Raw genomic sequence first — 27,965 nt, forward strand, 5'->3', positions numbered from 1 at the left:
CTTAGATATGTTTTGTCCCGTATACAGCACCATAAGCAATGATAAGGTTCTACAAGTACAAAGAACCTCAAAATGTTCTATAAAGAACCTTAAAGATTTAAATAGGCATAGGGACTTTGCATGCAATTAATTAATTCAATGACTCATCGCAAAGAAAAGTGAAAAGCAGTGTGAACGTTTTAAAAGTTCTATAAAACCATTTTCTTGGCTAATGAACTTTTTTTGTCCACATACGGAACCCCCGTGGGTTCTTTTTTTAATTTTTATTATAAAAAAAAAAAAAAGGTTCTTTAGCTTAGAAAATGATTTTTTAGAACCAAAAAGGGTTAAGACTCCTTTTTATTATACTATTCTTAACTTTGTAATGAGGGTGTATCAAAATCAAAATGATTGGTACCCATCAGTATCCAGTGAACATGACCAAGAATGCCACATCAAAATAATGTACTAGGCCTTTTATACCCACCTTATTGTAGATTTTTGCTATAAAAGTGTAATAGTCATTTCAAAAGGATTTAATGTTAAATGTAGAAGAAGCAGGGGCGTAGCAAGAGCATCAGGGGCCCATGGACAAGGAGCAGTACGGCCCTTTCAACCAGGACAGGATTTAGCCTACCTTATTGGGGCCCTGGGCCAGGCCAAAATTTGGAGGCCCGAACTCACGTGCCGAGGAAGGTATGTGCACTCAAGTCAGCTAGCAGTGGCCAAGTTTTGGTTTAACTAATGGGGACCAAGGGGGACTAACATATTTTGTTCAATTCAATTTCAGACTATTTTGGCCCCAGATCAACATACATTGTGGCCTGTACACCATCTGCGATAATCAACTTTTGAAAAGCACTCTAAACAAGGATTTAACACGATACCCTAAACAGGTAACACGCGCCTGTTTTCAAACCCTAAACAGGGGATTTTATTCCTTGCATCAAATTTCATACCCTAAATTTCATTTCCGCGTATTAGCCATTACAATTTTGTACCCTTTTTTCCGATTTTTCATGTTTTTGACACCCTAAACACGATACGCGCGTATTGTGCCTACTAGACTCTTCCGTAGTCCACTAATTGCCAACTGCATACTCTGGCTATTGCATTTAAGCTTAGAACTCTGATTCAATTAATTTGAGCACAAAATTGATAGAATTTCACATCTGATCTTTTCAGTCACCGTACTCTCTCTGTTTGTTATTTACTCCCAAGTGGCACTGACTTTGGATTGCGGTTTACATCTTAACACGGCTGTCGGTCTATGGATGGGCCGGATGTCTGGCCTACTAAAATTGGCCATGATGTAATGCATCTTTAAATGGATCTGGCTTGTGATTTGTCGCCCGATCTCGTTATGGTTTAAATCCAGCTCCGGGCACCTGCCATTACCATTAATAACTACCGTACTATGGTACACATTTTGTGTTGGCGGGAACATTAAACTCTCAGTAGGTGCATGAGCGCGTCTTGTAGGCCTACTTGCTTGCGGTTTAATTGGATTGATAAACAAGTATGATTGACAGTGTGTGTGTTAGGCACTTTTAGGGACTTTGCCCGTTCAAAGTCCCGTTTAAAATTCAAAGTACGGTACATCTTATAGTACCGTAGTCGATTTTTAACTCGGGCTTTCGCGATCATCATGATATGTTGAATTCAATAATACAGTAATATAAGCCTACGTATACTTTACTTTTACTGTCACAAATATAATTATGTAAACGTTTTCATAACCATTTTATACTGGCATTTTGATGTAATAAATATCAGTATTTCGAGTTCAAGTGAATGCGTTCATCATGAATAATAACATAATTATTTTTATTTATCAAAAATCGGCATAGTCTACGTGCCTACCCACGAAAAACTACCCTTTTTACGCGTTTTTATTACCCCGGATGGTGTACAGGCCACAATGGGAGTGACCCCCGGAGAAACAAGTTCAGTGTTTTGGTTTATAAACTCCAATAAATTTACTCCGTGAATTTGGAGGTGCTCCTTACAAGAAGAGGAATTGTCAGCACAGAAAACGAAACGAAAAACATGGCCGCGTTCACAGCGGATGGCAAATAATTTATTAAGGTAAGATGTACGACGATAAAACGTTTAAACCACGTACAAGTTGGTAAAATTATTAAGATTTTAAAACATAATTAGTAGCATCATCACCGCGAGAAGCCATTCGGAGGATTGGTGACTTAATTCGTAAGGCTTGTCTTGTGTATTGCATAGGTATCACACTCACAGGGAAACCTCGGTTAACACATTCATGCATTTGTTAGTCAGTCAAAATGGCCTAAACCGGCAATACAAATTTACATTGAAATTAAAAAAGAAGATTTTTAAAACGAAACCTTCATAAATATGTTGTCTATACTTCACTTGACCCAAATGATTTTTTTGGTGATGAGAGATTCGCACATGGAATTTCAGAGATTTTGATAGCAGTTCCATTAAAAAAGGTGCTATTTCCATGAGATTAAGATCTAGAACACACCCCGTAATGCTGTTTTGGGGAATTTTCTAGGAGAATTTGATGAAAGTCAATCTTTGACAAGATGTAACTTTGCTACGGAAAGTGCTATGACAAAAAGGTTTTCAGTGTTGGCTTTCTTTACTCAAGGGCTCTTTAATTTGATATATAAAATGATGCAGTTTGATGGCAAATTTGAATTCACCTGGCATACCTAAATTATTGCAGCTAGCACTGTTGACAAGCATAATATGCCTATAATATGCATATTATGCAAGACAAGCAATTCTGTCCAGTTTCTAGTCTTGGGCCCAAGCTTCACGTGGCTCATGGTTTGTAATGAACGACAGAAACCGGCTGTGAAGGAGTATGCCAGGCAAACACATTTGATAGTCAGCCAAATTCGCCGGCAATGTCAATGCATTTTTACTAGTCCTAGTAACTAGGAAGACCGAACACAGACATAATCATATGGACGTTAAAATGAGCCTGTTCTATCGTCCTAGATATCTCGCTTTATGATACACACATCCACAAAGTTGCACACATTTCCTAAATTTTCAATTATACAATTCTGTTGGTAGACGTTTTTCACTATTCCATAGTTTCTTCTGTTGCTTACCTAAATATTGATATCATTGCTTTTGAAAAATAATCCGTATAAAGGTGTTTTCTTTCCAACTTCTTTGGAGCAAAAAATTCGGTACCAAAACCTAAGTCCGAAGGAAGAACCGGATGTAGTTGCAAAGGTCAAACTTTGTTTATTTTCTAGAGACACGTGCTGGCGTTGTTTACATAAATTCTCCTTCAGGCGGTACATGGCGGATTGGGTTGGTTTTTTTTGTTCTATTTGATTTTTGATTTGAATTATTCATACATTTTAATAATACGTTTGCTTGAATTCATGAATATGAACTGCCCTTACCAAAGTGAATGCCTTCGCTATGCAGTTTCTATGCAGTCGTAGATGCAGTTATTTTATGTAGTCGGTTTTTAAGTAGTCGAAATGATCTTCATATGCATCGACATGTCCATATTATGCCTTCAAAGACAGGATATATGCCTTCGAAGGCTTATTTGCAGTCGCTATGCCTTCCCACAGCAAAGTTAATATGCAAATTAGCTATGCCTTCATTGGTCGACTGCATAGCTATGCCTTCATTGGCCGACTGCATAGCTAGGGGAGATTGGGGTTAGTTGGAACACTGGGTAAGTTGAAACATTGTATTTTTTTCTGACACAAAAAATTAATTTGGTAAAATACTGGCACCTAGTAATAGGTATTAGTAAGGGTCATCCACCAAATTAGCAACAGCACTGATTTTACCAGTGTTGGCTTGGGAAAGGAATATCTGTTTTTGACTTGCTGACTAATTTTATACCCCTCAGAAAAGATCACGTTATTCCATGTTGTTTGAAGATTCAGGGGATTATTTTTTGAGTATCATAAGCACTAGTAGTAAGTCCCAGAATAATGTTAAATAAAAGTTTTATTGTATTTCTTATTTTGTGTAATGAACTTTGAAATGTAAAAATAGGCATCGGGGTTAGTTGAAACTTTTGAGGTGGGGTTAGTTGAACCGTGAAAATCGCATAGAAAAATATGGTTAAAATTTGACTTTTAAAATTTGTAACATGTTTACCATTTCTTCAATATTGCTTTAATATGGTTAAAAAGCATTAATACAAGAAAAAGTGCAGCACAGAAAGTACATTTTATAATATTTTAGGCTTCGATATTTTCGTCCATGGTGACACTCGTCACCTTGTGTCCAAAGTATTGACCAGGCTCCCACATATTTATTTATTCATTTTTTCACACTGATTGTATGTTAAAGGGTGCCTTCAAGGGAAGTATAACCCTAACAACACAATAATAATTATTTTGAAATTTTTACAAGCCATGTTTCAACTAACCCCATTCTATGTTTCAACTTACCCCAGGGGTGGGGTTAGTTGAAACACTTTTTTTTCAAATTTTCAAATTGGATTATATGAATAATCATAAGCAGGTCCAATAAAATTTAAGGCTGTATTTGTAGCATGTATGTATCACGTTTATACTGATATGGTTTAAAGTGTTCCATTGAAAGTAATCTTTTGCTCAAAAGACGATTTTGTGAAAAATGTTTCATCTAAAATCTCCCTTGCCTTCATTTCGACTGCATAGCTATGCCTTCATTGGTGGACTGCATATATGCATTCATGGCCAACTGCATAGCTATGCCTTCATTGGTCGACTGCATAGCTATGCCTTCATTAGTCGACATGTCCATATTATGCCTTTTAGAATTTTGTCATTCTTTACCTAAAATGTTGAAATAATAATAATAATGATAACTATTAGGAAGGATCTCTGTCCATTTTTAGCCAAATTAAATATTCACAGGGTAACACTAGCTATTTCCATGTTTTTGGTTCTATGGGGAATTAAAATTGTAATTAGAATCAGGCCCCAATGCAGCGGGTGTGCCCCCCCCCCCCCCCCCCATGCGTACGGACCCGATTACAATCCAGGTCTTTATGATCATGATCAATGTGCATTTCAGTGGAACGGCATAACTCTACATGCAAAGGGCAATTACATTAAAAACAAAAACCATTGTTATAATTATGCCCTGTTACATTACTACTCATGAATACCCTTTATACTCATTAATTGGGTTTTGCCATCGTTTACCATTGTGACATTGCAGGATGGCAGTTTGGGCCACTCACTGTGACAAAAAGTTGAAAACAACAGTCCCAAAGAAATAGGATGACCATTTGGCACCATGTATATAGTCATGGCTCTTAAAAATTGTCTGCCAAAAAAGTTTAGAACCAACATCTTGATGAACCAATATAAACCTTATTGTTTTTCAGCCTGCCAAAATAAGACAGAGATCCCCAGTACATTAATTATCCCTGTACCACATTAATTATTGTCATAATACATGTACATGTCAGCATAATTATAATGAACCAAACTGTTCTGCTATACAAATCTAGGTTGCCACTAAAACTAATTTTGAATACATGATACATCTCTGATGTCAAGTGCTTGACTGCAAAATTCAACAGGTTTGCAGTAATCATGTAAGCATAAATCTTAAGCTTATACATTTCTACTCATCTACATGCAGTGAAAATCTGTAAGCCTCAAATTTACCTGTTTATACAGTCATTGTAGTAATCTGTAATGTGGAATTTCCTTTAAAATGTCTGAATTATGTAAAATAGTGCCCAAAACATTCACCATCTTCTTACAGCTTGTAACTGCCTTGAATCCAACAGCAAATTTGAAATGGCAGTTGGTGATCATGTGACATGTATGCAAATTAGCTCTCGACTGCATAATTTGCCTTCCATAGGACTGCATAATTTTGAATTTGTCTTTGACTACTTGTTTTCCCAAGCTTGACTGCATAGGACTAGTGATAGGCTGTACAGCCCAAAAAAAAGGGTGATGTTTCAAAAAGCTTAGGGTACCAGCTGAATTGAAGCAGCTAATCCTCCTGAGCATTTTGACACCTTTAAAAAAAATCGGTTGAAAAATGAGACAGTGCCAGAAAAACCGGCGCATAAGGGGACTTCTTGGGACCCCTATTTTTCACTATTTTGACAATTATGGGCATTGCTTTTGTTGGATTCTAATGATTATTTACATGATTTAACACCATTAGATTCTCAGGGTGGGGGAGGAAGTTTTCAACAAAAAAACTTCACCCACTACATGAGCAAAAAAAAAACAACTTTCCCCACCAACACTAAAAAAAAAAAAAAACCCCACCTAACTGTGTGTAATGCATGAAATTAAAAAACAAAACTTGCTAGCGATGAAAAAAACAAACTTAGCGCCTTGGCCGGCAAAAAAATTTGACCCTAACTTCCTACCCCCCTGAGTATCAAAATGACAAAAAAAGTGCGTCCCTTAGGGTCCCTGGATAAATTTATGCAATTTTTACACAAATCGTATGTTTTGATGCAAGTTTAAGAGCCAATTTAGGATGTGCAGCTGTTCAGCCTAATAGCAAGCATAATATCCCCCTACTAAAATTTTATCATTTATTATTATCAAATCAAAGTTACTGATAAATAACATCTTCTGTCCAAATTTGAACTCTCAACCTTATTTCACTTGTGCATGGTACCCATTTGAACATGTGTAGAGACGCTTCCATTGACTTACATGTGATATAAAGTTCGTTGACCCCTGTATATTGCTATGGGCAGGTTACCCCTGTATTAAAAATTTGTGCCACGGCCATACCAAATGTGATAAATGGCTGAAAATTTCAGAATATGGATGATTGATGATTATCTCTAGTATGATTAACTTAAAAATCAAAAATGGTTGCGAAATGGGTTGCTAAAATATAAAGCGCCCTCACGGCCTAATTTTACACAAAATCGGTAATTTTAAGGACACTAAAAAGTTTCATTTGACACAAAGTGCATAAATGACCTTCCTGGACCTAAAACTATGTAAGTAGATACCAAAAATGCATTACATAATCCTTAATGTGATAAAATTCCCTTAAAACTAGAAAATAAGGACAAATCTGCCCCCCATTTTGTGTGTCGTTATTTACGGCACTGTCTCAATTTTTGGCCGATTTCAATAAAATTGGTGTCAAATTACTCAGAACAGCAAGCTGCATCAAATAAGCTGGTACCCAGGTGGTGTACGACGTGCATTCTCTAAATTCAGTAAATTTCCATCGTCAACCGTGTAATTGAATGTGATTATTTTGAAATTTTAAACCGATTATAATATCCCAAACAAATAGGCCTATGTTGATAAATAATATAAATACAAGCTAAAACCGTTGGGGTTCAATAATGGAAAAACAAACCAAGTATATGGAAAATGCCATACGGCCGGGCGGTTTCACAAGTTGCCGGCTCGATCATGTCATCCGCCGCCTGCTGGTACCCTAAGCTGTTTGCAACTACACCCTTATACAGCCTATCACTAATAGGACTGCATAATTTACAGTGACTGCCTATTTGAAATGAAAAGCAGTCGAAGACATAACTACATGGTACAACTGCATGATTAAGTAGTCATTTGTCTTTGACTGCATAAAGACTGCATATTATGCAGTTTTGTTTGGTAAGGGTGTCTATTTCTAAACCCATGCATGAATAATCATAGGTTTGGGTGTACAATGTATTGATCCACCAATCTACTGTCACCTGCCAAAGCCTTTCATCGCGCACACCTGGATAAATACGTCACAGGCCGTCTTACAGAAATTCCCACAATGCAACATTAAAATGGCTCCTTCCATGAATAGCACGTCGCGCAGAGAAACTGCAGCGAAAATCATCTGTTTTAACATTATAAGTTCAAATACTGAATAAATCAAGGTGAGCATAATAATTTAGAAATACTTCGGATACTTTAGAGCTTTGTTTTACTGAACTGCAACTTGTGATTTACATAGGAACGGGAAACGTGTTCCGTACTCTCCAATTTCCCATGTACTGACTTGTTTATATAGGGCCATATTGTGTGCAGTTCTGAGACCGTGACATATCAGATAATACCCAATGTAAAAGTAAATGTCGTCACGTTCTCAGTTACTGGGACTACATTTTTACATAGAAATTTAAAACAACTGGCCGAAGAAAGAAACCTACATAAATATGTTTTCTATACTTCACTTGACCCAAATATATGATTTTTTATGGTGATAAGACAATCGCACATGGAATTTTAGAGGGATTTTGATAGCAGTTCCATCATATGAGTCTAAAGATCTAGAAACACCCCCCGAAATGCCGTTTTGGGGAATTGTGCTAGCTGAATCTTTTTGACATTGTTTGATGAAAGTCAATCTTTGACAAGATGTAACTTTGCTATGGAAAGTGCTATGAAAAAAAGGTTTTCAGTTTTGGCTTTGTTTACTCAATTTGATATATAAAATGATGCAATTTGATGGCAAATTTGAATTCACCTAGCATACCTACAATGTAGAGACTAGTCACTCCAGACTGGAGTGGCAACATCGTCAATTTCGGAAAAAACAACACTCGACCATGGCATGGACTTTAATTGTCGGTTTGTCATTATATAAACAGATAAATCAAGTAAGTAACTTCCACTCTGAAAACATCTTCTGGCCAATTCCACCGTTACGGACGTTACAGATACATGCAACTTGCAACTTTTAAGTGAATAGCACACATGTTTGCTGTTAGGATTTAACACTTTATTTCTTAGTATGCTACTAGTACACACTCTAGTGTTCATTATAATTAAGCAATTTTGTTTTGGCTTTATTAGTTAATTAGCTACAGAAATTAGAAGCGAAAGCGTTACGGACGTTACCGAAAGTGCCTGCCTTTTGACAGATGGTACATATCCGTAAATCTCCATTCAGTTCTGTGTTTTTATTTTTTTCTGTTACCGGTAACTATATTGAGCAAGCCCTGACTCCATTCTATGTAAACATGAAAAGCAAGTTTGAAATTAATACTCCTGTATCGTCCTACACTGTTGATTTAGTGTTACGGACGTTACATTTTAGCTCAAATGTAACGTCCGTAACATTTTTCATGATGAAAAAAAACTGTCAAGATGCTTCCTTAGATTTTTTTCTTTACTATCTTGAAGTAGGTGTGACATCAATCTATGGAGGCATGATTAGCAAGTTTGAAATAAATGCTCCTGTTTTGAGCAATAATGTTCCTAAATTTTGTTACGGACGTTACAAAGGCACTTTTGGCATGGAATTGGCCTTATAGCAACGGTCAGGTTTTTTGCTGATAGCTGTTGATTTGAAGGACGTAATTTTGCTATTGCAAGAGCTTGACAGATTCGGGAACCACCCAAATTACCTGGGCTATCCCCACGACCCACATGCTTTGTGTCAAAATGCCAAAAACAAGAGAGTTAACTGAGTCGGAAAAGGGGCAAATTTCTGCCCTTTTGGAGGATGCGTTAGGGAGCTTTGAGGTTACGACGCAGGGGTAGCGCTAACTTGCGCCATGGGGTCATAGGCGCATTGTTTTAGCTTTTGGCGCACAAAATTACCATTTTGAGGTTGTTAAAGGGTCATTTTCACCCTTTATTTCTATTGTTTTGGATCCATAGCTTCACAAAATTCAAAATTTTTGACCCCTTGTTTGAAAACTTAGCGCTACACCTGATACGACGTGGAATTTAGCTCAAATTTATGTATAGCACTTTTAGCTATGTATTTTGGAAAAGTGATAGCAGTTGATGGAAATTGCATCGCATTTTGTGATGCGATACCGTCGAATTCCGTCGAATTTCTTTTAAAATATTTTTTAATGGTCTAAAATATAAAGAAAAAATATTTCTCTGCATCAACCACACATGTGATATTCGCGAACATTTTCAAGCACATAAACATTTTATACTTTTATAACAGTATTCTTGTATCTCACTCAAAGCCATTTTATAAATGTTGTTTTATCATTTCAGGGGTTGAACCACTGTTATCTGTAACTATCTGCGACTGAAACAAGCCATTGCAGAGAGTGTGGTCTTGTATTGTTTGCTGCTTCACTCCAGGACATCTTTGCTAGAATTGACTTCCATCCATGGTGGGTTTTAAGTTCTCATAGGATGAACTGTATTTTTTAATATTGTTGGGGTCGTCTACAAATGTACATTGTACATGTTATAAGCAGCAACACATGGTAGTGAAACGTTTGTAACCATTTATTTGAGATATAAATCACAAAGAAAGGAAAAATACAAAAGAGATTTATAAATGATTTTACAATATAATTTTTATAATACATAGAAAAGACAAACATGCTAAGATGTAGCGCCTGCCTCCAAGATGTTATACATACATGTAAAAGAACTCCTGACCCAAAAATACAAGGGACAGCATTAAGAATGATGAAGGTGATAAAACAATTCAAAAGTGCTAGCATAAGGATGTCAAAGAAGAAGATAGTGTGAGAAATAATTTTTTTAAAAAGATGGAGTAAAGTGATCCATTTCCAATAGATAATAAATATTTGTTATGATATCAGAATATTAGGCAATAGAACCAAATTAGTTTGCTCTTTTGATCGACCATCGATGCTTGATTGGGGCGATCCTTGTTATTTATAAAATCAAATAATTGAACCATTGATGCTTGGTTGGGTTGTTCCTTATTATTTATAAAAGCAATTTTTTGTTAATTGAATCTGTAGCTGTGCAAGGAATGATATTGACCAATACTTATTTACCATTATTTCTGGTTAATTACTTGGTTAATTACTTCATTAATTTCAATTGTTGAAGCAGCATCACCATTGATCCAAAGATCAAACCAATATGGTTCTGGTGCCTAAGTACGAGGTATTTTTAACATAAAATGAAGTAAACGATATAAATCGGTTTCTCTTAAGGGGTGGGTATGAACGTTTGGACAGTATTTATCGTGGGACATTAGAGCACAACAGACATATCGAATTGCATTCTGAATACAAAGAATGTCCTTCTGATATCAAATAATTTTGATTTTTTGAAATTTGCAATGTAATACACATTTTATGGCAAATGATTAAAAATTGATATTTTTTATATTTAACAGTACTCAAAGTAAACTTTATAAATCTGATGATTTATACTTACAGTGTATGTAGGTGGGATGAAAAGCCGACGATCAATTGAAAATTTTGACCTTTCGTATTGAAGATATGGATTTTTTCAAAACACCAAAATTTTTTTAGTGTTTTTGGGGAAAAAATCCATATCTTCAATATGAAAATTTTCATTTGATCATCGGCTTTTCATCCCATACACTTTAAGAATATGCCATTAGATTTATAAAATTTACTTCGAGGACTGTTATATATCATGTGAAAAATATCAATTTTTATAATTTGTCATAAAATTTGTATTATATCGTGAATTTCAAAAAATGAAAATTATTTGATATCAGAAAGACATTCTTCGTATTCAGAATGCAATTTGATATGTCTGATGTGCTCTCATTTCCCACAAAAAATACTGTCGAAACGCTCAAAACGCTCATTCCAGATCCCTTAATTGTTTTTGGCAAGTATTTAAAAATCGCATCTTCACTGATCCCCTCTGTTGTCGCTTCCTGGGTTGTATCGTATGGTGGGGGTGATCCCAGGTCTAACAACAGCATGTTTCATGGCTCTGATCAGCTCCCAAGCAAAGATGTGGGTACATCTAATTGGGATTGCCACCCATCATAGGCCTGGAAAGCTCAAATGGTAGAGCACAGTTCTTGCAAACAGAGGTCGCTGGTTTGAATCCCTCTTCAGTCAAATTTTCTTTGCTTTATTTTCCTTCTTCATAAAAATAACCTGTTTATGCTTAAACAGGGAGAGCATTTTGAGGGGGCACGAGGTATATACAACACAAAATTAACCTTATTATGCAAGTATTGATTTGATCATTTGGTGGAACAGTTACATGTAGGTGGCATTTTTGTGCAATCTCTGCTTGTTCTTCTCCACTTGGGTGACCCTTGGGTGGCGGGTTGGCCACACTTTAATTTTAGGTGTAAAATCAGTAGTTGGTTTGAAAAGAGAATTTAAACAGCAATACTAATCATTTATAAATGTTGTAACATTTCAGATTGTTTCAGATACATCAATATACTGATATATCTCTGCAGCTGGCCACTATTCAAAGTAGCTTTAGGACTCAGAAAACCAGTGAGGATTGTGGTCTTGTATTGCTTGCTGTTACACTCGGGACATCGTGGTGACTTTAATGGTAGGTTTTTGATGTACTCAGTAATTTCATCAACATCTTTGAATATGATCCTTGTTAGTAAAGTTTATCAGGATTGTCAGTAAATATAATGTGAATTAAAGAAATAGGCCACCCTCATTATATTATAAATATAATGTGCAAACGTTGCGGTCCAAACAAATACTGGTTAGAATGATGTTAAACATCAGGTCTACCATGATTATTAGGTTTATTCGATTAGAATACATTTCTGCTTTATATCGAATTGCAAACAGCTCACTCTGTTATATTGGACTATAATTACCTGCACAATTTTATTCTTGTGCCAAATGAGTAATTAATTATACAACTGCAAATACTGGTACATATAATTTAGAGAAATTTATAATAAAAAAAAATAACCTGTTTATCCTTACCAATCATTTGGTCGAGCAGTTAGTAGGGAACATATTTCTTCTCCTAAATGTATAAAATCAATATGTTGTTTGTAAAAGCCTTTATTATTATATATGATTTTGGTCAAATTTTAATTAAGTTATTCTTTGCCAAATATTATGCAATATTATTAATAACTGTACTGCCAGGAAAGTTTTCTGGTCATTTTAAGACAAACTAAATGTAAAATGGAAAAAACTATAGATCTGTGTTCTATGGGAATTTTTAAGTCATAATTATGACTTCAATTCAAAGATGCTCTGTTTTCCTTAAAGACAATAAATTTGACTGAATCCAATTTATCTAAGTTGGGACATGTGTAAACATTACACATATTCCAACCAATCGGGTTTAAAAAAAATGACCAAACTCATTTTAAAAGTTCGTACATTATGACTTTAGACATATATACATTAACGTGCCAAACATTAATGTTGTAACATTTCAGATATATCGTTCCACTGAATATAAGCTGCAGTTGGAAACTACAAAAAGGAGTACCAGGATTAACACAAACCAGTGTGGATTGTGGTCGTCTATTATTGCTTGCTGTTTTACTCAGGACATCGGCTAGAATTGACTTCATGGTGGGTTTCATGTGCACACATTAACTTGAATATACTTGGTTCACTATGTAAATACAGATGGCAGTGAAACGTTTGAAACCATTTACTTGTGCATTTTGTGGACTCAAACACTTTTCTTTGGACAAATTAAAAACCCACGTGAGCAGACATCTTATTAAATATGTTCGAGCTCGTAGATGCACATGTGTGTTTTGTCAAAAAAACTTGTCAAAAGGTTGCGAGCTAGAAAGATATTTGAATAGCCACAGGATACTATGGTACCAATTTAATAACTGCTTGAACATAAAAAAGAAATCCTTTCAATGTGGGTACTGTCAGAAATGTTTTAGTAACAGCTTTTATCTTAAAAGGCATATCAGAACTCATACCATAGAGAAACGCTATGTGTGTGAATATTGTCAGAAATGCTATAGTTCCAACTCTTATCTTGAAAGGCATATCAGAACTCACACAAGAGAGAAACCCTATCAGTGCGAGTACTGTCAGAAATATTTTACTCAAAGGCATGCCCTCACATACCACATTAGAACGCACACCAAAGAGAAACCCTATCGTTGCATATATTGTATGAAAAGTTTTGCTCAAAGGCATGGCCTTGCATATCACATCAAAACTCACACCAAAGAGAAACCGTATCGGTGTGATTATTGTCAGAAAGGTTTTGTTCAAAGACAGGCCCTCGCACACCACATCAGAACTCATACCAAAGAAACCCCTTATCAGTGTGAATATTGCCAGAAGTGTTTTGCTCAATACAACGGCCTGACATACCACATAAAAACCCACACCAAAGAGACTCCTTATCAGTGTGAATTTTGTCCAAAAAGTTTTACACAGAGTAGTGATCTGAAAAAACACATTAGAATTCACACCAAAGAGAAACCGTATCATTGTGAATATTGTCAGAAATGTTTTACTCAGAATAGTGATCTGAAAAAGCACATTACAATTCACACTAAAGAGAAACCCTTTCAGTGTGAGTACTGTCAGAAATGTTTTAGCCGAAAAAGTACACTTCTCAACCACATCCGAACTCACACTAAAGAGAAACCTTTTCGGTGTGAATATTGTCATAAATGTTTTTCTCAAAGGCATGGCCTCACATACCATATCAGAACGCACACCAAAGAGACTCCTTATCAGTGTGGTTTTTGTCAGAAATGTTTTATACAAAGTAGTGATCTGAAAAAACACATCAGAACTCACACCCAAGAGAAACCGTACCAGTGTGAATATTGTCAGAAATGTTTTACACAGAATTCCGATTTGAATAAACACTTACGAATTCATAGAAAAGAGAACCCGTACTAGTGTACATTTCATGAAATATTAATGGCCTCCCAAACCACATGAGAACTCATACCAAAGAGAAATCTTAATCAGTGTGAATATTGTCAGAACCATAATTAGTAATGGGCTTTAAAACGGTGATATTTCAGGTGACTTAGGGTACCAGCTTATTTTATGCAGCACATTTTTCTGACCAATGTCTTAACACATATTTGATTGAATACGGCAAAAAATTGAGACATTGCAGGATGATAAATGACACGTGGAGATTGGGGGGGAGGGGGTGGCGGCTTAATTGGCCTTCATTTTCGATACTTTGAGTGAATTTTGTCACAATATAAAGTGTAGGTCTAGGATTTAGGCTGTTTATTTTTGTTTAAATATATTATTGTCCATTAAAGGGGCATTTCGTGATCCACAGCCTCATCCCCCACTTTTCTCAAAAAAAGTTGAGATTTTTATATCACTGGAAACCTCTGGCTACATAATGTTTATGTACAAAATATTTCTTGCAGATTAATTCATTTTGCAAAGATATCGTGAAATTTGAATTTCGTTCTGGTGCACCAGAACGAAATTACAACGCATTGTCTATGGAGCAGTGTAATACACATAATCATGCATAACTCGCAAACGCAAAATCGGAATCAACTGAAATTTTGGGAATAGGCTTTTTTCGTGGATATCTACTGAAAAATGTCATAAAAAGAGGATGCTAGGATCACAAAACACTCCTTTAAACTGTGAGTGCACTTTAATGACCCCTATCGCAACATTCACTATTTTTAATGTTCTTCCTGGTGATAATAATCACTAACCTATGTTCTGAAATTTTTAGCTTATCACATTTGGTGTGGCCGTGTAGAACTTTATGAGTGTAGGGGAAACTTGCTATAATAGGAATATAAAGGGGTCAAGAATTCTTTGTATTACATGTGATTCAATGGAAGTGTCCATCCAAATGTTCAAATGAGTTCTATTCACATGCTGTTGAGCTCTAACCTGAGAAAATCTCTTTATTATAAATATCTTTGATTTGGTGATTTAAAAGAACAAAATTTCAGTAGGTGGTAGGTGCTTAACAGCGTTCATGCTGAACAGAGCACTCACACCATAAATTAGAACTTAAACTTGCATTAAAACATACGATTCTGGTTAAAAACCTACACAAATGGACCAAGAGGTCCCTAAACCATGTAAATTATCATTAATATATAGAGCAATAAACAAAATTACCATGATTGCCAAAATAGTGGAAGATATGAGGTTAAAAGAAACACAGCTGATGCATCCTTTTCGGCAAACCCAGACTTATTGCTCACCATCTTGACTGATAGCTTGAACACAAATACTTGTTGTGAATGCAATCTCACTTAAACAGGGTTAATGGTTATTTATAGCAGTGGATCATATACATGATTGAGAGATAAGTCCTGTCGTCATGGTTGACTGTTTTAGCTCCCTTCTGCATATTTGTATTGCCTCTAATTCTGTGTGATGTGGCGTCAGAGTCTTTGTTAGGAAGGGCAACCCGAGCGAAGTAAACCACGCAGACACGCCTGACTCTGTTGTTACATGGTGATGAATAAAGCGTGTATATGCACACAGGTTCCAGACATGACAAAATTTTTACTTGCTCAAGCGTATCACGTATGCACACTTGCATTCGTGTATATGTTTTTAAAATTAATAAAATAAATTTTAAAATAAATAAATAAATTTTAATATTAAAATACTGTTGTATTATATTGATTGATCACGGATTAACAACGATCGGCTCCTGTACAAAGGTATAGGAAGAGTTGTCGAACAGCGCTTAATTTGGTTATGTCTTTGGGTGTATTGTCATGCAGCTTCCAGTTGGCTCTTGATGATGTCCAGGTATTTCTCAATGTGTTGGTACATGAAAACCTGTCATATGATATAAAGTTAACACCGTCATCTATGCAGATCATTTCACAAAACAATCAACCGTGAAGAAGGGGCTATTCTCTCAATCTCGTATATGACAGCATTCAAGCTTTGACTTACGTTTGGCGGACACACGTGTGAAAAAAATATTTAGGGGTGAAAACAGTCAAAATTCTTGATTATTTGAATGTTTCTAGGGCTAAAATGTCACATATTTTAAGATTTTGGCACTTAAAACACCTTATTTTTCACTGATTTTGAGAAAAAAATAATTTTTGGGCCAATTTTGGCCAAAAATGGCGATTTTGGGGTGACAAAAATTTTGACTTGCTAATTTTCTGTGAGTGTATGAGCATGAAAACTACTGAGTAGTGCCCAATTGTTCATGCTAATTATGTGACAAGGGTACATTTGTGATATTCAAATCATTAAATGGGATAAATCAATTTCTTTATTTTTGTAACAGGGTTAGAAAGTTGGGGGTCAGGGTGACAATTGATTTGGGAAAAAATGCAATTTTCGCCTAATTTTGAGTTTGAAAAGGCCTTAACTCCTCAATGGTATGAGCTATTGAGATGGTTTTTGTGTCTTTTTGTTCAGTATTTCAATAGCTAAATAGTGGTATAAAACTTGACTCAGTTAAATGTACTGACAAAAAATAAAGTAGTAATATGTTACCCCTACCCCTAACATTTCGGCGGGTGTGAAAAAAATAAAGGCCTTCACACAAAAAATAAGTCCTTCAAAACTGTGAGGTTTAAGGCTAAACAAATACAACCCAGCAAACACAAAAACGTTTTAAAAACGTTTTAAATAAGTTCTATTTTGGCTTTTGGTTTAGGTAAAAACGTTTTAATAACATTAAAATGTCGGGTTATATAAAGGTCATGATAACGTTTTAAAACGTTTTGTATGAAAACACACTGCAACAATATTTTTTTAATGTTTTCAAAAAATGTTATTGTAAGCTATTTTTACAAATATTTTTGCCAAATATTGTGTCAATACTTAAATAACATGTTAAAATGTTTGAACCTATCAAAAACAGAAATGTTCGTAAAATGTTTAGTTCAAAACCTTTTAATAACATTTAAATGTCGGGTTATATAAAGGTCATGAAAACGTTATTGAAAATATTATGGGCAAACGTTTTTCGCAAAATATTTTTCAACCCCAAAATAACATTCTGTTTAGAATGTTTTGTATCAAGTTTTCAAGAATGTATCAGCTGATACCCTAATCATTTTGATACATCACGTTTTTTTGCCTATGTATAGCCCACTCCTAAATACATCAAAATTTTAGAGAATAAATGACCATTCCCACCATTTCTAAAATGCATTAATTTGCAGAGTATAACTACAATGCATGTATATAATTTTAAAAAATCATGTAAATAAAGCCCTTTTTTGTATTGCGAATAAAAATCAAAATTAAATTAAAGGCCCTGAATTTAAATGTGGTTTACACAATAAAACTGTTTGATTTTAATCAAAAGATTAGAATCTTTTTCCGTAAGTAAATCCACAAAAAAAGCATGATTGTGATTAGATACCCTAATCACGTTTTTTTGCCTATGTATAGACCATTCCCACCATTTCTAAAATGTGATTAGTATTAAAAACGTTTTAAGGTGGTACTGCACCCCCTAATAAATTTTGTGACTAATTTTGCATTTTTCTCAAAAAGTAACTACATACTGGTAACAAAAGTTATGTATATTATGCTAACTTTTGTTAGCAGTGTGTTATAATTTTTGAGAAAAATGCAAAATAGTCTCAAGTTTATCAAGGGGTGTAGTACCACCTTAAACTATAGAAAATGTATGCTATTTGCGCTTGAAATTGGAGAAAAAAGTTGTAGTTTTATTTGTTGCAATAAAAATCAAACTTAAAAATTGAAATTTGAATGGCTAATTATTTAAAGTGAGTTTCCATACCATAGTATATCTAGAAACAGTTACCCTCTCATATGGTATGATCATGTGGTTTGAGAAGATAATACAAACATTTATTAATGTTGTAACATTTCAGATATATCGATCCACTGATATAATATCTGCCGTTGAAAACTACTAAAAGTAGAACCAGAAGAAAGACAGAAGTGTTTGAGGATCGTGGTCTTGTATTAATCATTGCTTCACTCCAGGACATCTTTGCTAGAATTGCCTTCTATGGTGGGTTTGAGGTGCACAAAGTAATAATGTTAGTTATGTTCTTCTAAAGTTCAATATGTAATATACATGTTGCATACAGCAACAGATGGCAATGAATTGTTTGAAACCATTTACTTGTGCATTTTGTGGACTCAAGCATTTTTCTTTTGTCAAATTAAAAATCCACATGAACAGACATTTTCTTAAATATGTACGAGCTTGTAGGTGCAAATGTGTGTTTTGTCAGAAAGGTTTATCAAAAAGTGGTGATCTGGAAAGATATTTCATTACCAACAGAAAATGTTCTGCACAAAAGCATGATCTGGTATACCACATCAGAACTCACACCAAAGAGACTCTTTATCGGTGTGAATATTGTCCGAAATATTTTACGCAAGGAAGTGATCTGAAAAAACACATTATAATTCACACCAAAGAGAAGCCGTACCAGTGCAAGTGCTGTCAAAAATGTTTTGCGCAGAACTGTGATCTTAAAAGGCACATTAGAATTCACACCAAAGAGAAACCCTATCAGTGTGAATACTGTCAGAAAAGTTTTGCTCGAAGGCATCACCTCACATACCATATCAGAACTCACACCAAAGAGACTCCTTATCAGTGTGATTATTGTCAGAAATGTTTTAAACAGAGTAGTGACCTGAAAAAACATGACAGAATTCACACCAAAGAGAAACCCTTTCAGTGTGAGTACTGTCAGAAAAAATATGCAGATAGAAGTGCCCTTTCACGCCACATCAGAACTCACACTAAAAAGAAACCCTATCAGTGTGAATATTGTCAGAAATGTTTTGCCCAAAAGCATAGCCTCACGTACCATATTAGAACTCACATAAAAGAGACTCCGTATCGGTGTGAATATTGTCAGAAATATTTTACATAAGGAAGTGATCTGAAAAACACATTAGAATTCACACCAAAGAGAAACCCTATCAGTGTGAATACTGTCAGAAATGTTTTACACAGAGTAGTGGTCTGGTATGCCACATCAGAACTCACACCAAAGAGAAACCCTTTCAGTGTGAATATTGTCAGAAATGTTTTGGCCAAAAGCATAGCCTCACGTACCATATTAGAACTCACATAAAAGAGACTCCGTATCGGTGTGAATATTGTCAGAAATATTTTACGCAAGGAAATGATCTGAAAAAACACATTAGAATTCACACCAAAGAAAAACCCTATCAGTGTGAATACTGTCAGAAATGTTATGCACAAAAGCATGGTCTGATATACCACATCAGAACTCACACCAACGAGAAACCGTTTCAGTGTGAATACTGTCAGAAATGTTTTACTCGAAAGCATCACCTCACATACCATATCAGAACTCACACCAAAGAGATACCTTATCAGTGTGAATATTGCCAGAAATGTTTTGCTCGAAAGCATCACCTCACATACCATATCAGAACTCACACCAAAGAGGTACCTTATCAGTGTGAATATTGCCAGAAATGTTTTTCACAGAGTAGTGACCTGAAAAGACACATTAGATCTCACACCATAGAGAAACCTTTTCAAGTACTTTCAGAAACATTTCACACGAAAAGATAACCTTGTAAATCACATCAGCACTCACACTGAAGAGAAGTCTTAGTAAGGGGAATATTATTGTCTCGTCTGAATATATTCAGAGGGAGACTTGTTAATCACATTGATGTGTGGGTCATTTTGGGGTCATTCAGGGTCAAATTACCATAGATTGTTGCAAGTTCAACTTCTGAATACCAAAAGTAATTGCGAAAGCAGGCGAAACTCGTTGTTAGAGAACCACCTTGTTCAAAATGTGTTGGGCACAAATGTTATATTCAAAACTGGAAAACAATCATCAGAAATCACAATCATCAGATATAGTAAATGAAAAATCACTGAAAAATTCACACCATTTCTAAAATACCTTAATTTGCAAAAATAATTACATGTATATATATATATAAGTTTGAAAAATCATGTTAATATTAAAGCAACCATATTAAAATTAACAAAATATGGATGTTCAAAAGTCGTTTATGATAAATGTCTTTACTTTTAAGTAAAACATTAAAGGTTTAAGATTAAAGTCTTTTAATGTAGTTTGTATGGTATTGTTTCTAAAAAGGATCGTGTTAGAGCTTTGACTAAAGAGAAAATATATTAATCCTAATGCTGACAGGGCCTTTTGGTGCTGGGAAAGGAAAGAATGAAGTTTTAAAAGTAATAAAAATGAACAAGTTGTTCGTTTCCCTTGGGATTCGAACCCTAGACCCCTCTGGTGCCAATCAATTTTGTAAGATTTATTAGTGCTATGAATGATTGTAATTGGTTGGATATTCCAAGAAATATCACTCCAAAATGGAATCTAGAAGTTGCTGTAAAATTAATTATTAGAAATAAAATCTACCAGTGTGATATACTCCTGGTTCTATGAAAATACAGCACTATTTTGTGGGATTAAGAAAATATTATGTTTTGCCAAATGAAACATGGCTAAATAATCCTAATCTTTCAGTTCTGACTTTTGAAATTTGAGGGAAAATAGGCCTGATATTGGAAAATCTTATATAGCGACACTGATGTTTGACCTTTTATGTCAAACTGGTTCTGGAAGACTTCAGGGCAGGAATTGCAGAGGGCATATAAGTCTGAAGTCCAATTAGGATGAAATTGACCACTGTGTTTTTAAGTATGCTCAGGCTGCCAAGCAAGTTAACTGAAAACCATGGATTCAAAAGTTTTAAGGATATACATGAAATGTTTATGTTATTCTTTGATGATTTAAAGCTTTAGGCTAAGAGTTAACCCATAATTTTTATAAAAGATTATGAAAAAGATTGTAAAATGTGTTGTTCAAAAACTAGAATGCAAACTGAAATAAGGCTTTGGATAAGTCTTTGGATTTGATTGTCACAACATACAAAAAATAGCCCTGTTTTCGGCCCTTCCAAAAATGGGCCATATTTTAGAATTTGACTTTCATTGCCATGATTGCCAAAATAGTGGAAAATATGAGGTTAAAAGAAACACAGCAGATGCATCATATTTCCTTTTCGGCAAACCCAGACTTATTGCTCACCATCTTGACTGATAGCTTGAACACAAATACTTGTTGTGAATGCAATCTCACTTAAACAGGGTTAACAGGGTTAAAGGTTATTTATAGCAGTGGATCATATACATGATTGAGAGATAAGTCCTGTCGTCACGGTTGATTGATTTAGCTCCCTTCTGCATATTTGTATTGCCTCTAATTCTGTGTGATGTGGCGTCAGAGTCTTTGTTAGGAAGGGCAACCCGAGCGAAGTAAACCACGCAGACACGCCTGACTCTGTTGTTAAATGGTGATGAATAAAGCATGTATATATACACACAGGTTCCAGACATGACAAAATGTTTACTTGCTCAAGCGTATCACGTATGCACACTTGCATTATATGTTTAATACTGTTGTATGATATTGATTGATCACGGATTAACAACGATCGGCTCCTGTACAAAGAGTTGTCGAACAGCGCTTAATTTGGTTATGTCTTTGGGTGTGTTGTCAGCTTCCAGTTGGATCTTGATGATGTCCAGGTATTTCTCAATGTGTTGGTACATGTACATATAAATGAAAACCTGTCATATGATATGAAGTTAGCACCGTCATCTATGCAGATCATTTCACAAAACAATCAACTGTGAAGAAGGGGCTATTCTCTCAATCTCGTATATGATCCACTGCTAAAAACAACCTCCAACCCTAGGAGTGCAAGAGTGCACCCAAGTTCCACAGGAAACGCAGTGGACCAGATCACAACATCATTTGTGATCAAGCGATCAGCCAAAGCTCAAGCCTTGAGTAATAATTCTGGGGTTTTCAAACAAAATAGGAAATATTATTATGATCTGCAACCATACTGATGCATCTGTTTGGGGCAGCTTATGTATCGTTTGTTGGCCGATATGGTGGTACTTGCTCATTTTCAACCAATTATTTTATAGATGTTCCTGTGCCATATACATTGTACTTGGGTACCCAAAAAGGTGGCTTTGTTACATTTTGATGTGCAGTTTGGATTTCAAAACACTGTCTCTTGGGTATTCCTTCACTTAGAAGATTCAATTAGGTCTTAAATTGAGGCTACTTTATTCTATATTACGAGGGGGTATCCAAAGTTTTTGACATCACCCAGAAGGAAAAGAGCTATATTGATGAAATTTTGTCAGTGTAATCACTGGTCCTTATATACATTATGGTCCAAAAATGGTCTCATAAGTATGTTTACTTTCTTTACATGGGGCACTAGATGGGCAGTAGGTGCATAACCTGCAAGATGGTGAAAATTGAGGCACGCATCATGATTAAGTTCCTGCATTTGAAGGGTTAGGCCTACAATGCTCAGAAAATCTATGATGAAATTAAAGCAATCTACGGTGATGATTGCCCATCATATGGCACTATTGCTTTTTGAAAAAGGAATTTCCAAACTGGCCTCATGTCCCTCACAGATGAGCCAAGAAGTGGACGTCCATCACTTATGGATGATGCGCCACAGAGAAAAAACTCAAGAAAGTGGAGGATCTTATCACAAAAAGGTTATGCACCTACTTCCCATCTAGCGCCACCTGTGAAGAAAGTAAACATACTTATGAGACCATTTTTGGACCATAATGTACATAAGGACCAGTGATTACACTGACAAAATTTCATCGGTATAGCACTTTCACTTCTGTGTGATGTCAAAAACTTTTGGATACCCCCTCGTACTCATATTTTTATCCTGTTTTAAAATATTTTTCAATTATTTTCTTATGACGTTTGCATTGAAATGTGCCAAGGGTCGCGGAGGATTAGGGGGAGGAGGATTAGGGGGAGGGATTCATATTGTAAAATTGATTTAAAACCCCCTCTAAAAATTTGAACCTAGTAAAAAAAAGTCTAAATTAACTCCCAGACATCTAAACCAAGTAAATAAATACCGAAGTTCATTTAAAAGACCAATACTTAGAATGATTGTAAATGTGCACAAATATGTGGGGTTACATCCCCTCTACTTTGTGCTTGTTTTTGCCAGCACTCTCTCATTTTTTAACCGATTTCCATAAAAAAGGTGTCAAAATGCTCAGAAGGATGAATCACTTCAAATGAGATGTGTAGGTAAAATGTTTGAACCATTTCATTTTTTTACTATGTAACACATGACCACATGTCAAAATGCTCAGGCACTACTTTCAAATCAGCTGATACCCAAATCATTTTGATACATCACGGTTTTTTGCCTATGTATAGCCCACTCCTAAATACACCAAAATTTTAGAGAATAAATGACCATTCCCACCATTTCTAAAATGCATTAATTTGCAGAGTGTAACTACATGCATGTATATAATTTTGAAAAATCATGTAAATAAAGCCCTTTTTTGTATTGCGAATAAAAATCAAAATTAAATTAAAGGCCCTGAATTTAAAAGTGGTTTACACAATAAAACTGTTTGATTTTAATCAAAAGATTAGAATCTTTTCCCGTAAGTAATCTCATCCACAAAAAAAGCATGATTGTGATTAGTATTAAAAACGTTTTAAGGTGGTACTGCACCCCGTGATAAATTTTGTGACTAATTTTGCATTTTTCTCAAAAAAATAACTACATACTGGTAACAAAAGTTATGTATATTATGCTAACTTTTGTTAGCAGTGTGTTATAATTTTTGAGAAAAATGCAAAAAAGCCTCAAATTTATCAAGGGGTGTAGTACCACCTTAAACTATAGAAAATGTATGCTATTTGCGCTTGAAATTGGAGAAAAAAGTTGTAGTTTTATTTGTTGCAATAAAAATCAAACTTAAAAATTGAAATTTGAATGGCTAATTATTTAAAGTGAGTTTCCATACCATAGTATATCTAGAAACAGTTACCCTCTCATATGGTATGATCATGTGGTTTGAGAAGATAATACAAACATTTATTAATGTTGTAACATTTCAGATATATCGATCCACTGATATAATATCTGCAGTTGAAAACTACTAAAAGTTGAACCAGAAGAAAGACAGAAGCGTTTGAGGATCGTGGTCTTGTATTAATCACTGCTTCACTCCAGGACATCTTTGCTAGAATTGCCTTCTATGGTGGGTTTGAGGTGCACAAAGTAATAATGTTAGTTATGTTCTTCTAAAGTTCAATATGTAATATACATGTTGCATACAGCAACAGATGGCAATGAATTGTTTGAAACCATTTACTTGTGCATTTTGTCGACTCAAGTATTTTTCTTTTGTCAAATTAAAAATCCACATGAACAGACATTTTCTTAAATATGTACGAGCTTGTAGGTGCAAATGTGTGTTTTGTCAGAAAGGTTTATCAAAAAGTGTTGGGCTGGAAAGATATTTGATTACAAACAGAAAATGTTCTGCACAAAAGCATGGTCTGGTATACCACATCAGAACTCGCACCAAAGAGACTCTTTATCGGTGTGAATATTGTCCGAAATATTTCACGCAAGAAAGTGATCTGAAAAAACACATTAGAATTCACACCAAAGAGAAACCGTACCAGTGCAAGTGCTGTCAAAAATGTTTTGCGCAGAACTGTGATCTTAAAAGGCACATTAGAATTCACACCAAAGAGAAACCCTATCAGTGTGAATACTGTCAGAAAAGTTTTGCTCGAAGGCATCACCTCGCATACCACATCAGAACTCACACCAAAGAGACTCCTTATCAGTGTGATTATTGTCAGAAATGTTTTAAACAGAGTAGTGACCTGAAAAAACATGACAGAATTCACACCAAAGCGAAACCCTTTCAGTGTGAGCACTGTCAAAAAAAATTTGCAGATAGAAGTGCCCTTTCACGCCACATCAGGACTCACACTAAAAAGAAACCCTATCAGTGTGAATATTGTCAGAAATGTTTTGCCCAAAAGCAAAGCCTCGCGTACCATATTAGAACTCACATAAAAGAGACTCCGTATCGGTGTGAATATTGTCAGAAATATTTTACGCAAGGAAGTGATCTGAAAAAACACATTAGAATTCACACCAAAGAGAAACCCTATCAGTGTGAATACTGTCAGAAATGTTTTACACAGAGTAGTGGTCTGGTATGCCACATCAGAATTCACACCAAAGAGAAACCCTTTCAGTGTGAATATTGTCAGAAATGTTATGGCCAAAAGCATAGCCTCGCATACCATATTAGAACTCACCTAAAAGAGAGACTTTATCGGTGTGAATATTGTCAGAAATCTTTTACGCAAGGAAATGATCTGAAAAAACACATTAGAATTCACACCAAAGAGAAACCCTATCAGTGTGAATACTGTCAGAAATGTTTTACTCGAAAGCATCACCTCACATACCATATCAGAACTCACACCAAAGAGATACCTTAACAGTGTGATTATTGTCAGAAATGTTTTTCACAGAGTAGTGACCTGAAAAGACACATTAGATCTCACACCATAGAGAAACCCTTTCAAGTACTGTCAGAATCATTTCACACGAAAAGATAACCTTGTAAACCACATCAGCACTCACACTGAAGAGAAGTCTTAGTAGGGGAAATATTATTGTCTCGTCTGAATATATTCAGTGGGAGACTTGTTAATCACATTGATGTGTGGGTCATTTTGGGGTCATTCAGGGTCAAATTACCATAGATTGTTGCAAGTTCAACTTCTGAATACCAAAAGTAATTGCGAAAGCAGGCTGTTGCGAAAGCAGGCGAAACTCGTTGTTAGAGAACCACCTTGTTCAAAATGTGTTGGGCACAAATGTTATATTCAAAACCGGAAAACAATCATCAGAAATCACAATCATCAGAAATCACAATCATCAGATTAAAGTAAATGAAAACTCACTGAAAAATTCACACAATTTCTAAAGTAGTTTAATTTGCAAAATATAAATACATGTATATAAGTTTGGAAAATCATGTTAATATTAAAGCCCCTTTTGTATTGCAATGAATTCAAAAGTGGTTTATGATAAATGTCTTTGCTAAGTAAAAGATTAAAGGTTAAAGTCTTTTCCAAAAGAATGTAGTTTGTATGGTACTGTTTCTGAAAAGACTCGTGTTAGAGCTTTGACTAATAGAGAGACAATATATTAATCCTAATGCTGACAGGGCCTTTTGGTGCTGGGAAAGGAAAGAACAAAGTTTTAAATAATAAGATGAACAAATTGTTTGTTTCCCTTGGGATTCGAACCCTAGACCCCTCTGGTTCCAATCAATTTGGTAAGATTTATAAGCGTTAGGGGTAATGAATGTAATTGGTTGGATATTCCAAGAAATATTTCACTCCAAAATGGAATCTAGAAGTTGCTGTAAAAGTAATTATTAGAAATAAAATCTATCAGTGTGATATACTCCTGGTTCTAGAAAAATTATACAGCACTATTTTTGTGGAATTAAGAAAATATAATTATGTGTTGCCAAATGAAACACGGTTAATTCCTATTCTTCCAGTTAGAAAGAAAAGTAAATTTTTGATAGTTTTGAAATTTGAGGGAAAATAGGCCAAAAACATGCAATTCTGTATGTTTTCTTACAATATTGTACATCATTCTAACAACATTCTAAGACTTGGCACAAGTCTAGGAACTCAAAAGCTTGAGTATAGGCTAAGAGTTAACCTATAATTTTTATATTTTATGTTGTTTTTGATGATTTGTTAAGAAAGATTGGCAACTGGTTTTCAAAAACTTGAATGCAAACTGTAGATAAGTCTTTGGACATAGGAATGTTTTTAGAAAAAGTATACTATTTACGCTTGAAATTGGAAAAGTTTTATTTGTTTCAATAATAGTATTTTTAATATGAATGGCCAATTATTTAAAATGAGTTTCCATGCACCCCTGTACCCACTCGAGGGGTAACTGAGGGATGGGAGGGGGAGTAGACTGGCCTCTGGGAATAATATTGTCAGGCAAAGTAAGAGCCTTTGGACTTGATTGTATTATATTTATTTAAAGTTAGTTTCCATACAGCCCTGTGAGGTGACCTCGAGGGGTGACTAAGGGATGGGTGAGGGGAGTAGACTGCCCTCTGGGAATAATATTGTCAGGCAAAATAAGAGTCTTGTTTTCGCTCCACCAGCTGGACTGGATATCTTATGACCATACTTTTGACCTTGATGAATGATCAGGCTTTTTTACTGTAATTAAACTGCCATAAAATTATATCCAATTCTATTATAGTCTCATAATGTGGATCTAGTGTGTGCATTCTCAGTTAATTTACAAGACCAATGATATTTTCAGTTTAAATTGTTTTGCCAATTAAGTGACCGTTCACAAACACTTATTAAGGGGGCCTGATGCAAAATGGGGGAGGCTTGAAAGTTTTGACCAAAAAAGAGTGACCACAAATTTTCCCGGGAAAATTGAGCTTATATGGTTTTCTATTAAGGGTTGACCGATCATGTCAAAAAGGGTGGGCCCTTAAATGTTTGAGATC

General features: G+C 35.1%; 1 protein-coding gene across 1 annotated transcript in view; it reads left to right on the plus strand.

Moving 5' to 3' along the window:
* The first annotated feature begins 1,815 nt into the window (after window positions 1-1,815).
* LOC140167600 (uncharacterized) overlaps window positions 1,816-27,965 on the plus strand; it is a 29,024-nt gene continuing 2,874 nt past the window's right edge. Inside the window, exons 1-6 of the mRNA XM_072190899.1 lie at window positions 1,816-2,067; window positions 9,897-10,018; window positions 12,027-12,167; window positions 13,030-13,168; window positions 18,403-18,545; window positions 24,490-25,893. Coding sequence (XP_072047000.1) covers window positions 24,718-25,893 — 1,176 coding nt within the window. The 5' untranslated portion in view covers window positions 1,816-2,067; window positions 9,897-10,018; window positions 12,027-12,167; ... (1 more) ...; window positions 18,403-18,545; window positions 24,490-24,717. The remainder of the gene's footprint in view (window positions 2,068-9,896; window positions 10,019-12,026; window positions 12,168-13,029; window positions 13,169-18,402; window positions 18,546-24,489; window positions 25,894-27,965) is intronic.

The sequence above is a fragment of the Amphiura filiformis genome, chromosome 13, assembly GCF_039555335.1.
Source record: "Amphiura filiformis chromosome 13, Afil_fr2py, whole genome shotgun sequence".
Lineage (NCBI taxonomy): Eukaryota > Metazoa > Echinodermata > Ophiuroidea > Amphilepidida > Amphiuridae > Amphiura > Amphiura filiformis.